This window comes from Mobula hypostoma, chromosome 3 (genome assembly GCF_963921235.1).
Source record: "Mobula hypostoma chromosome 3, sMobHyp1.1, whole genome shotgun sequence".
In the NCBI taxonomy this organism is placed as follows: domain Eukaryota; kingdom Metazoa; phylum Chordata; class Chondrichthyes; order Myliobatiformes; family Myliobatidae; genus Mobula; species Mobula hypostoma.
In genome coordinates, this window is record NC_086099.1 from 205,360,465 (window position 1) to 205,378,015 (window position 17,551).

The 17,551-nt window shown below is 45.0% G+C and overlaps 1 protein-coding gene across 3 annotated transcripts in view; it reads left to right on the plus strand.

The window, feature by feature from the left end:
• LOC134344501 (vasoactive intestinal polypeptide receptor 2-like) overlaps nucleotides 1-17,551 on the plus strand; it is a 201,484-nt gene that overhangs the window by 30,754 nt on the left and 153,179 nt on the right. For all 3 annotated transcript variants that reach the window (XM_063044403.1, XM_063044404.1, XM_063044402.1), the window contains one exon: nucleotides 14,088-14,195. In XM_063044403.1, coding sequence (XP_062900473.1) covers nucleotides 14,088-14,195 — 108 coding nt within the window. The remainder of the gene's footprint in view (nucleotides 1-14,087; nucleotides 14,196-17,551) is intronic.

Consider the following 17,551-nt stretch of genomic DNA (forward strand, 5'->3'; position numbering starts at 1 on the left):
CTTTTAAAAGCTTCCCAATCCTCTGTCTTCCCACTAATTTTTGCTTCCTTGTTTGCCCTCTCCTTTGCTTTAACTTTGGCTTTGACTTCTCTTGTCAACCACAGTTGCATCCTGTTTCCATTTGAAAATTTCTTCTTTTTTGGAATATATCTGTCTTGCACCTTCCTCACTTCTCGCATAAACTCCAGCCACTGCTGCTCTGCCGGCCTTCCCACTAGTATCCCTTTCCAGTCAACTTTGGCCAGTTCCTCTCTCATGCCACTGTAATTTCCTTCACTCCACTGAAATACCGACACATCAGAATTCGGCTTCTCTTTTTCAAATTTCACAGTGAACTCAATCATGTTATGATCATTGTCTCCTAAGGGTTTCTTCACCTCAATTTCTCTAATCACCTCCGGTTCATTACACAATAGCCAATCCAGTACAGCCGATCCCCTAGTGGGCTCAACAACAAGCTGTTCTAAAAAGCCATCTCGCAGACATTCTACAAGTTCTCTCTCTTGAGATCCAGTGCCAACCTAATTTTCCCAATCCACTCACATGTTAAAATCCCCCACAATTATCATAACACTGCCCTTCTGACAACCCTTTTCTATTTCCTGTCGTAATTTGAGGTCCACACCACTGCAGCTGTTTGGAGACCTATAAATAACTGCCATCAGGGTCCTTTTACCCCTGCTATTCCTTAGCTCAACCCATAAAGATTCCGCACCTTCCGATCCTATATCACCTCTTTCTAATGATTTAATATCATTTCTTACCAATAAAGCCATGTCTCCCCCTCTGCCTACCTTCCTATTCTTCCGGTACACCATGTATCCTTGGACGTTCAGCTCCCAGAGACATGCATCCTTTAGCCACATCTCATTGAGGGCCACAATATCATACCTGCCAATCTGTAGCTGTACGACAAGATCATCCACCTTTTTCCTTACGCTGCATGCATTTAAGTATAACACCTTAAGACCAGTATTTGATACTTTCCGTTTTGATTTCACTGCCACTTTATTGCACTGCAACTCATCCCAATGGCTACAAATTTGCCCCACCACCTGCCTGTCTTTCCTGACATCTTTACTGCTCACTATCTTAGATTTATTTCTGTTTTCCCCTTCCTCCGCTCTATCATTCCGGTTCCCATTCCCCTGCCAAATTAGTTTAAACCCTCCCTAACAGCTCTATTAAACTTTCCCGCCAGGATATTGGTCCCCTTCCGGTTCGGGTGTAACCTGTCCATTTTGAACAGGTCATACTTCCCCCTGAAGAGATCCCAATTATCCAAGAATCTGAAGCCCTGCCCCCTGCACCAGTCTCTCATCCACGCATTCATCTGCCTGATCCGACTACTCTTGCCCTCGCTAGCACGTGGCACAGATAGCAATCCCAAGATTACTACCCTGGAGGTCCTGCTTCTCAGCTTCCTTCCTAACTCCCAGAAATCTCTCTTCAGGACCTCCTCCCTTGTCCTATCTATGTCATTGGTACCAACATGTACCAAGACAACTGGCTGCTCACCCTCCCCCTTTAGAATATTCAGGACCTGATCCGAGACATCCCGTACCCTGGCACCTGGGAGGCAACACACCATGCGGGTATCTCTATCAGGCTCACAGAATCTCCTGTCTGTTCCCCTGACTATGGAATCCCCTATGACTACCGCATTCCTCTTCTCCCTCCTTCTCTCCTGCACAACAGCACCAGGCTCTGTGCCAGAGACCTGGTCACCGTGGGCATCCCCTGTCAGGTCATCCCCCTCAACAGCATCCAGAACAAGATATTTGTTGCTGAGGGGGACAGCCACAGGTGTGCTCTCCACTATCCGGGCATTTCCCTTCCCTCTCTTGACAGTGACCCAGTTTTCTGACCCCTGTAGCCTAGGGATGATTACCTCCCTGTAGCTCCTGTCTATCACCTCTTCACTTTCCCTGATAAGCAGTAGGTCATCAAGCTGCAGCTCCAGATCCCTAACACGGTCTCTGAGGAGCTGCATCTCAGTGTACCTGGCACAGATGTGGCCATCACGGAGGCTGGAGGTCTCCCAGGATTCCCACATCTGACACCCTGAACAAAGCACTAACCCTGCAAGCATGCCATTTAATTCTACAGGAATGAAACAGGAAAAATAAGTCTACTCACTCACTTACCTTGCCAAACAGACAAACTTTTTAAACCGTTAGCTGTGAGAGCCCTGCTGTTCCTGTCTGTCCGGGCCGATTCGCGAAAGGTGGGGGGGGGGGGAAGAAAAAAAAGAGTTGGTGCTTCGTTCTCGCCTCTTCCCGTTACTGCCAAAGCCCTACACTCTGCTACCGCTCACTTCACTGCCTGCTCCGACAGCTGCCCGCTGTATGGGGTGGTCTCCTTTTTAAACTCTCCGCACTGTCCTATTACGTCACGCGCCTGCGCAGTCTCGTCCTTCTTGCACTCGAAGATGTTTTTTAAAAAATTGCCTTCCTTCAGAATTCAGCTGTCACAATGCTCTGTAGTCCCGATCCAAAGGACAGCTGTTGGTAACAACCTGCGTTTTTAAACTCTCCCCGCTGTCCTTTTACGTCACGCGCCTGCGCAGTCTCGTCCTTGCATTCGAAGTTTTTTTAAGAAACTGCCTTCCTTCAGAATTTAGCTCCCACGCCGCTCTGTAGTACCAATCCAAAAGAAATGTCTTAAATGTCTAAACGTCTAAAGTCCTTAATGCCTAAAGTCCAATTGATCTCTTGTGGCAGATGAGATCAGTGACTAAGCCTCCATAGCAACCCTTCCACCCTTGGTACGGAATCCAAAGGTTCACCACTCTGCGCGAAGACATCTCTCATGTCTACCTCTCTCTTATTCCAAACTTGTGTCCCTTGGGAAACAAGGGAAAATACCCTCACAGTATCTAGTCATAGAATCACAGATTCATGGGGTAATACAGCACGGATACAGGCCCTTCAGCCCAACAAGTCCATGCACACCCAGCTAGTCCCAATTTCTGATGTTCACACCATATCCCTCTAAGCCTTGCCCTTTAACGTTCCTATCCAAGTGCTTATTAACTGACATTATTGTACCTACTTTATCTTAACCACTTCCACTGGCAGCTCATTCCATATATTCACCACCACTCCTCAGTTTCCTTTCAAATCTTTCATCTCAACTTAAATTGCTGCCACCTGGTACTGGATTCCCCTAACCTGGGTAAAACACTGTTACAATCCACCTTATCTTTGACCCTCATGATGTTATGAACCTCTATAAGGTCACTATTTATTCTCCTCTGCTTCAAGGAGTGAAGGCCTAGCCTGGGCAAACTCTGCCTATAACTCAGGCTGTCTAGCGCTGGCAACAAAGTTTGTCAAACCTTTTGAGAAGTTAGTAAGTTTTGATGAGATCTCTCATCCTTCTAACCTCTAGAGAGAGCATACGTAACCTAATCAAGTTCTCCACATTTGGCAAACAGGCCGCCCTAGCAACCAGGTGGCATGGTAGTGAAGTAGTCAGAGCAACGCTTTACAGCAACAGTGTCAGCAATCAATGTACAAATCCAGCCGCTGTCTGGAAGGAGGTTCTCCGTGACTGCGTGGGTTTCCTCTGGGTGCTCTGGTTTCCTCCCACATACCAAAGACATATGGGATAGGGTTAGTGAATTGTGGGCATGCTATGTTGATGACAGAAGTGTGGCGACACTTGCAGACTGCCCAGAACAATCCTTGCTGATCTGATTTGACACAAATGACACAATTTCCTATATGTTTTGATGTGCGTCTGACAAATCAACCTGATCTTTAGTCTTGCCCATGAAGAACAATGAATGGTTCTTCTGTTCTATTCTTCAATGTGATCAGTTAGAGACCATTATCAGGGTCTTTAGTTGATGTTGCAGAGGTGAGCACACCCTCAAAACGAAAGACTTACTGTCCCTTTAAGTATGCAATGCAATCAGTTTCAATTTGAAAGGGGTTTCTTGCTGACCTACCTGTTTTAGGCTACTGGAACAGACCATCACGTCAAGTCAAGTCGAGTCAAGTCACTTTTTATTGTCATTTCGACCATAATTGCTGGTACAGTACACAGTAAAAATGAGACATTTTTCAGGACCATGGTACACTGACCTACGTAAAAAACAACACAAAACTACACTAGACTACAGACCTACCCAGAACTGCATAAAGTGCACAAACGGTGCAGGCATTACAATAAATAATAAACAAGACAATAGGCACAGTAGAGGGCAGTAGGTTTATAATTATAAATAAATAGAGGTGTCAGTCCAGGCTCTGGGTATTGAGGAGTCTGATGACTTTGGGGAAGAAACTGTTACATAGTCTGGTTGCGAGAGCCCAAATGGCAGGAGGGAGATGAGGGGTGCGTGGGGTCCTTCATAATGCTGTTTGCTTTACGGATGCAGCGTGTGGTGTAAGTGTCTGTAATGGCGAGAAGAGAGACCCCGATGATCTTCTCAGCTGACCTCACTATCCGCTGCAGGGTCTTGCGATCTGAGACGGTGCAATTCCAGAACCAGGCAGTGATGCAGCTGCTCAGGATGCTCTCAGTACAACCTCTGTAGAATGTGGTGAGGATGGGGGGTGGGAGATGGACTTTTCTCAGCCTTCACAGAAAGTAGAGATGCTGCTGGGCTTTCTTTGCTATGGAGCTGGTGTTGAGGGACCAGGTGAGATTCTCCGTCAGGTGAACACCAAGAAATTTGGTGCTCTTAACGATCTCTACGGAGGAGTCATTGATGTTCAGCGGAGAGTGGTCGTTCCGTGTCCTCCTGAAGTCAACAACCATCTCTTTTGTTTTGTTCACATTCAGAGACAGGTTGTTGGCTCTGCACCAGTCTGTTAGCCGCTGCACCTCTTCTCTGTATGCTGACTCATCATTCTTGCTGATGAGACCCACCACGGTCATGTCATCGGCGAACTTGATGATGTGGTCTGAGCTGTGTATTGGAGCACAGTCGTGGGTCAGCAGAGTGAACAGCAGTGGACTGAGCACACAGCCCTGGGGGGCCCCATGTCCAGTGTGATGGTGTTGGAGACGCTGCTCCCGATCCAGACTGACTGAGGTCTCCCAGTCAGGAAGTCTAGGATCCAGTTGCAGAGGGAGGTGTTCAGGCCCAGTAGGCTTAGCTTTCGAATTGGTTTCTGAGGAACTTAAAGTCGTCCCCCCCACCACCACTGAGTGCATCTACACGGAGCATTGTCAGCATCCATCTTCAGGACCCTCCACCACCCAGGTCATGCTTTCTTCTCACTGCTACCATGAGAAAGCAGATACAGATGCCTCAGGACTCACACCACCAGGTTCAGGAACAGTTATTATCCTTCAACCATTCGGCTCTTAAACCAAGGGGAAAACTTCATTCAATTTCACTTGTCCCATCACTGAACTGCTCCCACAACATACGGACTCACTTTCAAGCACCCTTCATCTCATGTTCTTGATATTTATTGCTTATTTATTTGTTATTACTATTGTTTCTTTCTTTTTGTATTTGCACAGTTTATTGTCTTTTGCACACTGGTTGTACACCCATTGACTCTGTTATAGTTATTAGATTTATTGAGTATGTATACAAGAAAACAAATCTCAGAGTAGTATATGGTGACATATATGTACTTTGATAATAAAATTACTTTGAACTAATTTTCAAAATAAGAGCTGTTGACCAAAATAGGTCCCTGAATGACTATCTTAACGAAGACCATAATGCTTAGATGAGGTCCTCCCCACTCTCTAAATAAAATAGTCTGGATAAAAAATATCAGTAAGTAGTAGGCAAGTCCAATAAAGCAAGTACAGGAAGAGTGGGAAAAGGCTCACTGAGATGTGAGCACATGTTTATTGAAAACATTTCTTTGCACAAGTGGGTTAACTATTTGGAGTACTGATCTCCCTTTTTTGCTCTTCCCCATAGTCTTGAGCAAATGTTTTCTTTTCTGACATATGGTGACACTCCTTCTGATAAAGTTCCATCCCGGAAGATCGTAAACGTTCACTGATTCACCCTCCCCCCACCCCCCAACATCCCGAGTCATTGCCCATACTAAAACCAAAATATATGGCTGACTGAGTCTTTAATGAATGGTGTTGTGCCAAAAATAAAAAGGCGAGGCTGTATTTGACAAGGGTGGGATATGTTATTCTTACCTGGTAGATGTCATATTTGAATTTAATTTCACACACTACACAGTATTTACTGAAATGTTCTGTGTTAAAGTAGATCAACTTTTGCTTCTAATTTGCTGCAGAAATTCCACTGGTCTTTGAATTTTAACTTGTATATTAATTGCAGACAAAGCCAAAATTGTATTGCCTTTCCAATTATTTCCTTGAACCACTGCTGTCTATGTGATGTTGAAAAGGGAGTTATATGATCTTGTACCGTGAAAGAGCATGTCTATACTTTTACAAGTAGGTATAGTATGTGATTAGAGAGGAACTGAAGGTGGTGGTGATGGAGATAGTGATCCCATGTGCTCACTGTACATTGCAATCATCACAACTTTGATAGGAGTTATTTAAATTTGGCAAGTTTGTCGATATCTTACTGAATTAGACCATGAACCTTACTCACCATTAAAGGTTAGTGAAAAATAATAGGAAAGGTATCAGAATCAGACTTAATATCACCAGCATATGTTGTGAAATGTGTTGTCTTTGTGGCAGCAGTACAATGCAATACATAATAGAACTTGACCAAGTGGTTAAGGCATTGGACTAGCGACCTGAAGGTCGTGAGTTCGAGCCCCAGCCGAGGCAACGTGTTGTGTCCTTGAGCCAGGCACTTAACCACACAGTGCTCTGCGACGACACTGGTGCCAAGCTGTATGGGTCCTAATGCCCTTCCCTTGGACAACATTGGTGTCGTGGAGAGGGGAGACTTGCAGCATGGGCAACTGCTGGTCTTCCATACAACCTTGCCCAGGCCTGCGCCCTGGAGAGTGAAGACTTTCCAGGCGCAGATCCATAGTCTCGCAAGACTAACAGATGCCTTAAATTTAGAAAAAACTGTGACTTAAGTTAAGTGTTCATGGGTTCAATGCTCATTCAGAAATTGGATGGCAGAGGAGAAGAAACTGTTCCTGAATCACTGAGAATGTGCCTTTTGACTTCTGTACCTCCTTCCTGATGGTAGCAATGAAAACAAGGCATGACCTGGGTGATGGGGGTCCTTAATGATCGACACCGTTCTGAGGCATTACTCCTTGAATACTGTGGAGGCTAATGCCCCCGATGGAGCTGACTGATTTTACAGCTTACTTTGATCCCGTGCAGTAGACACCCACCACGCGCACCGTGCCCCCCTTACCAGATGGTGATGCAGCCTGTTGGAATATTCTCCACGGTACATCTGTAGAAGTTTGTGAATGCTTTTGGTGGAGTTAGCAGAGTTGCTGCTCCACTGCTCCAGAGATCTGGGTTCAATACTGGCCACCGGGGCTGCTCGTGTGCAGTTTGCAATTCTCCCTATACAGAGTCATAGAGAAATACAGCACAGGTACCAGCCCTTTGGCCCATCGATTCCATGCCTAACCATCTGCTCCTAATTTCCTGTGTTCAGCCCATATCCTTCTCAGCCCCACTCTTGCATATACAAATCCAAGTACTTCTCAAACGACAATTCAAGGACAAGATCCACAGTTCTCCTCCAACAACACACGCAGCTTATGGCAAGGTCTGCACACCACCGCAGACTTCAAAGCTAAACGCAGCGGTGTTTCCAACATTGTTGCCTCTCTCCCAGATGAGCTAAATCTTTTTGACTCTCGGTTCGATGTCGCCAACACTGAGCCCCCGGGGAGAGCCGCTGCAGCGACCTGCAGCTTGGTCTTCTCTGAGGCTAGAGTACGCAGGCGCTTCCAATGAGTGAACAGACGCAAGGCTGCAGGACCGGACAGCATCACAGGGCGCATACTCAGATTGTGCGTGGCACAACTGGCTGGTGTGCTTGCAGACATTTTTAATCTCTCCCTCCCCCAGTGTAGAGTGTCCTCCTGCTTCAAAAGATCTACCATTGTCCCTGTACCTTAAAAAGACCAAGGTAACACGTCTGAACGACTGGTGTCCTGTCACACTCACCTCGATAATAAGCAAATGCTTTGAGAGGCTGGTCAAGGACTACATCTGCAGCTTGCTGTCACCCACACTGGACCCCTACAACTCGCCTACTGACACAACCGATCAATAGATGACGCAATAGCCACAGCTCTACGCACCGCCCTTACACATTGGGAAAAGAAGGATGCTTCTGTGAGAATGCTGTTCTTGGACTACAATTCAGCGTTCAACACTATAATTCCCTCCAGGTTTGCTAAGAAGCTCAGAGACCTCGGCCTTCACCCTGCCTTGTGCAGTTGGATCCTGGACTTCCTGTCAGATCGCCAGCAGGTGGTAAGAGTGGGCTCCCTCACCTCTGCCCCTCTGACCCTCAACACAGGTGCCCTCAGGGATGTGACATCAATGGATCTGGGGTTGAGAGGGTGAACAGCTTTGAGTTCCTTGGCATACATATCACCGAGGATCTCGCGTAGTCTGTACATACCGGCTGTGTGGTGAAGAAAGCACAACAACGCCTCTTTCACCTCAGATGGTTGAAGAAGTTTGGTATGGGCCCCCAGAATTCTAAGAACTTTCTATGGGGGCACAATTGAGAGCATCCTGAGTGGCTGCATCACTGCCTGGTATGGGAACTGTACCTCCTTTAATCGCAGGACTCTGCAGAGAGTGGTGCAGACAGCCCAGTGCATCTGTAGGTGTGAACTTCCCACTATTCAGGACATTCATAAAGACAGGTGTGTAAAAAGGGCCTGTAGGATCATTGGGGTTCTGAGTCACCCCAACCACAAACCGATCCAGCTGCTGACATCCCCGTAAATCTTCCCTGATTTCTTTCCAGTTTGACCTCATTTTTCCTATTTGGGTGACCAAAACTCGGTACAATACTCCAAGTACAACCTCATCAATGCAATATAATGTCGCAATTCCAATAATCAGTGCCCTCACTGATGAAGGTCTGCATGCTGAACAGCTTTCTCAACATCCTGTCTACTTGCGATGCTGCTTTCAATAAACTGTGCTCCTTGTTCTCTCTTTGCCTAGTACTTCATCATTCGTAGCATAAGTCCAACACTGGTCTGACTTTCCAAAATGCGTCACCTTACACTTATCTGTATTGAAATTCATTTGCCACTCCTCAGACCACTCTCCTAACTGATCAAGATCTCCTTGTAATCTACAATGCCCTTCTTCACTATCAACAACATCTCCACAAATTTAATGATCAACCCTTGTGCCTGATACTAGTAGTAATTTAAAGCTGCAATATTCCCATAGCAGGGAACAATTCAATTGCATTTTTACTACGGCACACACATCACACGTTTTAGCAGTGATAATAACCATATAACCATATAACCATATAACAGTTACAGCACGGAAACAGACCATCTCGGCCCTTCTAGTCCGTGCCGAACTCTTACTCTCACCTAATCCCACCGACCTGCACTCAGCCCATAACCTTCCACTCCTTTCCTGTCCATATATCTATCCAATTTAACTTTATATTCATAGTCATACTTTATTGATCCCGGGGGAAAACAACAACATCGAACCTGCCTCAAACACTTCTGCCAGGAGCTCGTTCCACACAGCTACCACTCTCTGAGTAAAGTTGTTCCCCCTCATGTTATCCCTAATCTTTTGCCCTTTAACCCTCAACTCATGTCCTCTTGTTTGAATCTCCCCCATTCTCAATGGAAAAAGTCTAACCACGTCAACTCTATCAATCCCCCTCATAATTTTAAACACCTCTATCAAGTCCCCCCTCAACCTTCTACAGTCCAAAGAATAAAGACCTTCTTGTTCAACCTTTCTCTGTAATTTAGGAGATGAAACCCAGGCAACATTTTAGTAATCCTCCTCTGTACTCTCTCAATTTTATTGACATCTTTCCTGTAATTCGGTGACCAGAACTGTACACAATACTCCAAATTTGGCCTTACCAATGCCTTATACAATTTCAACATTACATCCCAACTCCTATACTCAATCCTCTGATTAATAAAGACCACCCTATCCACATGAGATTCCACCTTCAGGGAACTATGCACCATTATTCCTAGATCCCTCTGTCCTGCTGCATTCTTCAATGCCCTACCATTTACCATGTATGTCCTATTTTGATTAGTCCTACGAAAATGTAGCACCTTGCATTTATCAGCATTAAACTTCATCTGCCATCTTTCAGCCCACTCTTCTAACTGGCCTAAATCTCTCTGCAAGCTTTGATGAATGATAATGATGTGGTAATTATGTGATAAAATAGTGATAATGATGAACAGAAAAGCATAATCTGGTAACATTTTACAAATTAAATCCGTGTGGGTTTTCTTGACGTCAAGGGTTGCCAACGCTTTTTTAAGCGAGGTGTCTGAGGACCCCAGGTTGGGAACTTCTGCTCTAGGTGCTCCATTTTCTTCTGGCATTCCCAAGATGTGTAGGTTTGCAAGTTCATTGTCAGCTGTAGAACCCAGAGTGATTGATGTAAATGTGGGAAAATAAAATGGGATTATTGGACGGTTAGTTTAAATGGGCCCTCGGTAGTCAACATGGACACGATGGGCTGAAGAGCCTATTTTCGTGATGTATGAATCTATGATTCAGCCAATAAGTCAAGTAAAAATTGGTAGAACTTTGTCTGCGGGCTTCATAGGCAAAATAAATTTAAGGTCATGTCTACAGTTTCGGTAAGTCTAGAACTTTTAGTTTGGAGAGGTGGATGTGTGGGAATAAGAAATGTACACACCATTATTATCTGACAGGAAACATCGTGAAATCTCCTGAATCAGTCCTGTCATCCAAGGTAGATATTGCCTCCAAGCCTGATGGAGCTTATTAGCTTCTCAGTGCCTCTTTTTAATGTGCTCTCGCTGTCCTGTGTATCAATTAGATGGGTCTGTTGGAGTAACTTCATCACCCTGATGGCAGCAGCTCGACAAGTGTGACTCACAGATGTGTCAGGAGCAGCTGGCCTTGCCAATTATAAGCTGCATTGCAGCCTCCACACGCCCGCCTCATTGCGGCCTGATTTAAGCGCAATGTTTCCCCAGCAGTGTTATATCAGCCAGCTGCCGGAGTGTGCTATTAAAGTAAATTTATTATCAAAATACATACTGTATATGTCATTGTGTTCTATTTTGAGATTCATTTTCTTCCAGGCATTTACAGGAAAATAAAATACAATAACACTCATGAAAAAGTATATAAAAGCAATGACTGACAATCATCGTGCAAAGGAAGGCACGTTATGCACGTAAAAAGATAATACTAGGGACATGAATCCTAGAGCCCTTGAAAGTGAGCCTGTAGGTCGTAGAATCAGTTCAGAGTCATAGTGAGTGAAGATATCCATGCTGGTATGGGAGCCTGATGGTTGTACGACCATAACTGTTCCTGAATCCCGTGCTACAGGCCTCTGTACCTCCTGCCCGATGGTAATAGCAAGAAGAGGCATAGCCTGGATGGTGGGGGTCTTTGATCACCTGGATGCTGCTTTCTTGTAAATGTGCTCAATGGTGGGGCAGGCTTTCCCTGTGATGGACTGGGCTGTATCTACCACTTGCTAGAGGCTACTCCATTTCTGGGCATTGGTGTTTGTGTACCAGGCCATTACGCAACTGGTCAGGAAACTCTTCACTGTGCATCTACAGAGGCTTGTCAAAGTTTTAGGTGACATGCTGAATTAACAATTACAGAATGGAAACGTCTGTGGTGGGAAAACTGTTGGAAAAGATTCTTAGAGATAGGATCTATGGGCATTTAGAGAACCATGGTCTGATCAGGGACAGTCAGCATGGCTTTGTGAAGGGCAGATCGTGTCTAACAAGCCTGATAGAATTCTTTGAGGAGGTGACCAGGCATATAGATGAGGGTGGTGCAGTGGATGTGATCTATATGGATTTTAGTAAGGCATTTGACAAGGTTCCACACGGTAGGCTTATTCAGAAAGTCAGAAGGCATGGGATCCAGGGAAGTTTGGCCAGGTGGATTCAGAATTGGCTCGCCTACAGAAGGCAGAGGGTGGTGGTGGAGGGAGTACATTCGCATTGGAGGGATGTGACTAGTGGTGTCCCACAAGGATCAGTTCTGGGACCTCTGATTTTCGTGATTTTTATTAATGGCCTAGATGTGGGGGTAGAAGGGTGGGTTGGCAAGTTTGCAGATGACACAAAGGTTGGTGGTGTTGTAGATAGTGTGGAGGATTGTCAAAGATTGCAGAGAGACCTTGATAGGATGCAGAAGTGGGCTGAGAAGTGGCAGATGGAGTTCAACCCGGAGAAGTGTGAGGTGGTACACTTTGGAAGGACAAACTCCAGGGCAGAGTACAAAGTAAATGGCAGGATACTTGGTAGTGTGGAGGAGCAGAGGGATCTGGGGGTACATGTCCATAGATCCCTGAAAGTTGCGTCACTGGTAGATAGGGTAGTTAAGAAAGCTTATGGGCTTTTAGCTTTCATAAGCCAAGGGATAGAGTTTAAGAGTCGCGGGGTAATGATGCAGCTCTATAAAACTCTGGTTAGGCCACACTTGGAGTACTGTGTCCAGTTCTGGTTGCCTCACTATAGGAAGGATGTGGAAGCATTGGAAATGGTACAGAGGAGATTCACCAAGATGCTGCCTGGTTTAGAGAGTATGGATTATGATCAGAGATTAAGGGAGCTAGGGCTTTACACTTTGGAGAGAAGAAGGATGAGAGGAAACATGATAGAGGTATACAAGATATTAAGAGGAATAGATAGAGTGGATAGCCAGCGCCTCTTCCCCAGGGCACCACTGCTCAGTACAAGAGGACATGGCTTTAAGGTAAAGGGTGGGAAGTTCAAGCAGAATATTAGAGGAAGGTTTTTTACTCAGAGAGTGGTTGGTGCGTGGAATGCACTGCCTGAGTCAGTGGTGGAGGCAGATACACTAGTGAAACTTAAGAGACTGCTAGACAGGTATATGGAGGAATTTAAGGTGGGGGGTTATATGGGAGGTAGGGTTTAAGGGTCAGCACAACATTGTGGGATGAAGGGCCAGTACTGTGCTGTACTATTCTATGTTCTATGTTCAAGCCTGTCCACCAATCATAGCTGGTCTTGCCCAGCCATTACCTCATATCTAGAGACAAGAAACTGCAAAGGCTGAAATCTGGAGGAAAACACAAACTGCTTGATCAACTCAGTGGGTTGAACTGCGGCTGATTCAATGTCTCTAATTAAACCATGAACCATCCCAAATTTACAAGGACTTGAGAACCTGAGTTATAGGGAAAAGTCGAATAGGCTAGGACTTGATTCCCTGGAGTGCAGGAGAATAATGGGAGATTTAACAGAGGAAAACAAAATAATGACAGGTATAAATAGGATAAGTGCAAGCAGGCTTTTCCTACTGAGCCTGGATGAGACTAGAACTAGACATCATAGGTTAAGGGTGAAGGGTGAAATACTTAAGGGGAGCCTGAAGGGGAAATTCTTCACTCAGAGGGTGATGCAGGTGTGAAATGAGTTGCCAGCAGAAGTGGTGGGATGCAGGTTCAGTTGCAGCATTGAAGAGAAGTTTGGTTAAATGCCTGGATGGGAGGGGCATGGAAGGCTATGAGTCAGGTGCAGATCAATGGGACGAGGCAAAACAATAGTTCAGCATGAACTAGTTGGGCTGAAGGGCTTGTGGTGCTCTATGACTCTATGACTGAGCCACAGACACTGCTTAGCCAGATGAATTTTCTTGTAGCAGAGACACAAGAGACTACAGGTGCTGGAATCTGGTGCAACAAATAAGATGCTGGAGGAACTCAGTGGGTCAGGCAGCATCTGTAGAAAGAAATATGGATAGCTGAGGCTTTGGGTCAGGGTCTTTCATCCATATGGATAAACTACAGTAGTCTTCATTTTGCTGTCACCTCTTCTGTCAGACAATGAATTGAATGTTTAGAAGAGAAACTATAAATGACGTATATACTTTATCGTTGATTGTCTGTCTGTTAATACTGAAAGATGTTTACACAAAAGAACCTTAATTACACAATGACACTAAAGGCGTGTTTGCTTTTCTTTTTGTTCCAGGATGTGCTGGGATTTGGGATAATTACACCTGCTGGATGCCAGCCAAGGTTGGAGAAACAGTCAGCTTGCCCTGTCCACTAATCTATAGGCACTTCAGCAGAGAACCAGGTCTTTATTAGAATCTGGATTGTTTCTTCTAATGCTAAAAATCTTAGGAATTTTTAAAAAAAAAAAGACAAGGGGGAAGGCATTTGTGAATGGAGAATTCATCCTAGGTGATGTTAAAATGTTTTTAGAGATGGATTCAAAAGGTTTATCTAAATTGATAATAACCTGAATACGAATGAAATGTGACAAGTAAATCTACATTTTCCTCCCACCACTCTCCACACCACAATGTCTTTTTCCAGCAAACTTTCCGGAGCTGGTCTCCTTTAACCTGACCTAATAGCACATTCAATATGAGACCATAAAAGCTGCTAACAAACACTGCTGCACTTTAACATTGGTAATTTATAGTAATACCGTAATAATAATCTAAAGAAATGACATTCTGTGAGGTACTGTACACATGGTTTTGCATGAATCATCTATTTTCATCAGTGAGGCCTTTTGTTCTGCATTAGGGTTCTGTCCAACGCTATTAATAAAAAATGCCAATTTTCTATTGACTTTCACCTGTGCAAACAATATCCCTGCCTATGTTGTGTAAGATACTTTTAAGCCTTTCAAGAATAGTGTTGACAATGCAACAGCCAGGGCCTTCCCATACTTAATGAGAGGGCCCTGGCTGTTGCCAGCACTAAGCAGTCATCATAGCATCATGTGTGGTGATTCATTGGATTCAGTTAAGGTCCTGCTTGGAAGGCAAGTCCAGAAGGTGAAAGTACCTGGAATCCAAGGCTGGCTGGCTAATGGGATCCAAAGGCGTCTTGGTCATAGGAGGCAGAGGGTAAAGGATTGTCTGATTGTAAGTCTGTGATTGGGGGTATATCACAGAGACTGGTACTGGGATATTTGCTGTAAGTGGATGTTTATGTAGGAGGTATGATTACATATCTTTTAAGTAGGAGAATGATGAGAAGTTTACGTATGACACAACAACTGATGGGGTTGTGGATAGTGAGAAAGGTTGTATACGTCCCACCTCTCCCAAAAATTCCAGGAGTCTCCCGCATTTTAGCAGTGGCTTCCTGATGCCCACAAATTATATACAGTGTCCCGGAAATTGATTTTTTTGAGAGCAAGAGAGCGTGAGAGCGACCACGAGAGAGGGAGAAGGAGAGGGAGAGGGAGAGGGGGAGGGGGAGAGAGAGATGGGGAGGGAGGGAGGGAAGGAGGGAGGGGGAGAGAGAGAGAGAGCACGCGCGCACCATGGGAGAGTGTTCCAAAAGAAGAAAATATAAAACGTACGTCACCCCAGACTACCCTGAAGTATACCCCTGCCTAATAGGGGTCAAAAATAATGACGATGTTGCTCGCTGCACTGTTTGCAACAGTGACTTTTCTGTTGCCCAAATGACTGTAAGAGACATGTTGAGGTGAGTTTAACAGGTGTCATTCATTCATTAGCATAGCTAACGTTATTTAAACTAGCTGGCTAGCTGCTAAGGAGCTACTCTATTGCAGACATCCCACCTCTCCCGGAAGTTCCGGGAGTCTCCCACAAATTGATGGTGCTACCTCCCTGAAACTAGTTTTTGCAGGGTGGGGTGTCTGAGGTTGTCCATGCGGTAACTGGTAAGTTACTAAAGAATGTTGACATAGTGAGTGACCTGAGGATCCAAGTCCACAGTTCACTGAAAATGGCACCATTAGTGGTGAAGAAAGCAAATGGTATGCTTGACTTCATAGATCAGGGCATAGAATATGAGAGTTAGGACGGCATATTGCAAGTTCACAAACAGAGTTAGAGCGCACTTGGAATAATTTCTGAGGCCGTGCTCTCTGGTTCTAGACTTCCCCACTTTTGGAAACATCCTCTCCATATCCACTCTATTTAGGCCTTTCAATTTTTAATAGGTTTTGATGAGATCCCCCTTCATTCTTGTAAACTCCAGTGAGTACAGGCATTGAGAGGAAGAATGTGATTTCATTGAAGAGTCACTGGATGTGTCCTGGATTGGAGGATTTGAGTGATGTGGACAGATTTGATAAACAGGTTTGTATTCCCTGGAGCTGAATGAGGCAGAGGGATGACCAGCTGGAGTATATAAGATGATGAGAGGTTTAGATAGGGTTGACATTCCCATGGTACAAACAAGAGAGCATAGGTTTAAGGTGAGAGGAAAGAGTTTAAAGGGGATCTGAGGGGTAAGAGAATGGTTATAGCTGGAACATGCTGCCAGAGGAGATGGTGGAATAAAGAGACATTTAGATGAACACCAAAATAAACAAGACACGGAGGGCTATGGTTCTAAGTGCAGGCAAATCGGATGAGTGTAGATTGGCATGGACAGAGTCAATGGAAGAGCCCATTTCCATTCTATATGACTCTGTGTATGGATTTATATGTAGATATTAGGATATAATTTCAAACTAGTCTGCATGCAAACTCACTTGGTAGTTAAACTTAGATCACACCCTCTGTGAATTGTGAGGAGGACAGTACTGTAATAGATTGCAATGAGGTAAACACAGGGTGGTGGAATGGGCAGAGAAGTGAGAGTGTAAAGATTATTGCAATTATGTGGAGCTCTGATGAAGAGACCATTGTGCACAAGTATGGTCTCCCTGCTAAGGAAGGATTAGATTAGATTATGAGAACACTCAGTCCTCTTTTATTGTCATTTAGAAATGCATACATGCATTAAGAAATGATACAATGTTTCTCCAGAGAGATATCATAGAAAACAGGACAAACCAAAGACTAACACTGACAGAACCATATAATTATAACATATAGTTACAGCAGTGCAAAGCAATACCATAATTTGATAAACAACAAACCATGGGCACTGTAAAAAAAAGTCTCAAAGTCCACGAATCGATCGACTCCCGAGTCCCCGATAGCAGACGGCAAAAGGGAGAAACTCCCTGCCATAAACCTCCAGGCACCGTCAACTTGCCGATGCCTTGGAAGCAGCCAACCACAGCCGACACTGAGTCCGTACATCCGAAAACTTCAAGCCTCCAACCAGCCCCTCCGATACAGCCTCCCGAGCGCCATCCTCTGCTCAGCACCTTCGACCTCACCCTGGCCACTGAAATAAGCAAAGTCGAGGATTCGGGGCCTTCTGCTCCGGAGATTCCGGTTACCACACAGTAACAGCGGCAGTGAAGTGGGCATTTCAGAAGTTTCTCCAGATGTTCCTCCATACTCTCATGTCCATCTCCATCAGATCAGAATTGTGCACGGTCCTCTACTTGACAAGTTACAGACATTATTCACTGGAGGCCGCGCCAGCTGCCGTCACGCCGCCATCTTCTCCTCCCTTTGTCCTCTGTGATAGAGGACTAGCAGAGGGACTTGGGAGTGCCTGTACATGAATCACAAAAGGTTGGTTTGCAGGTGCAGCAGGCTA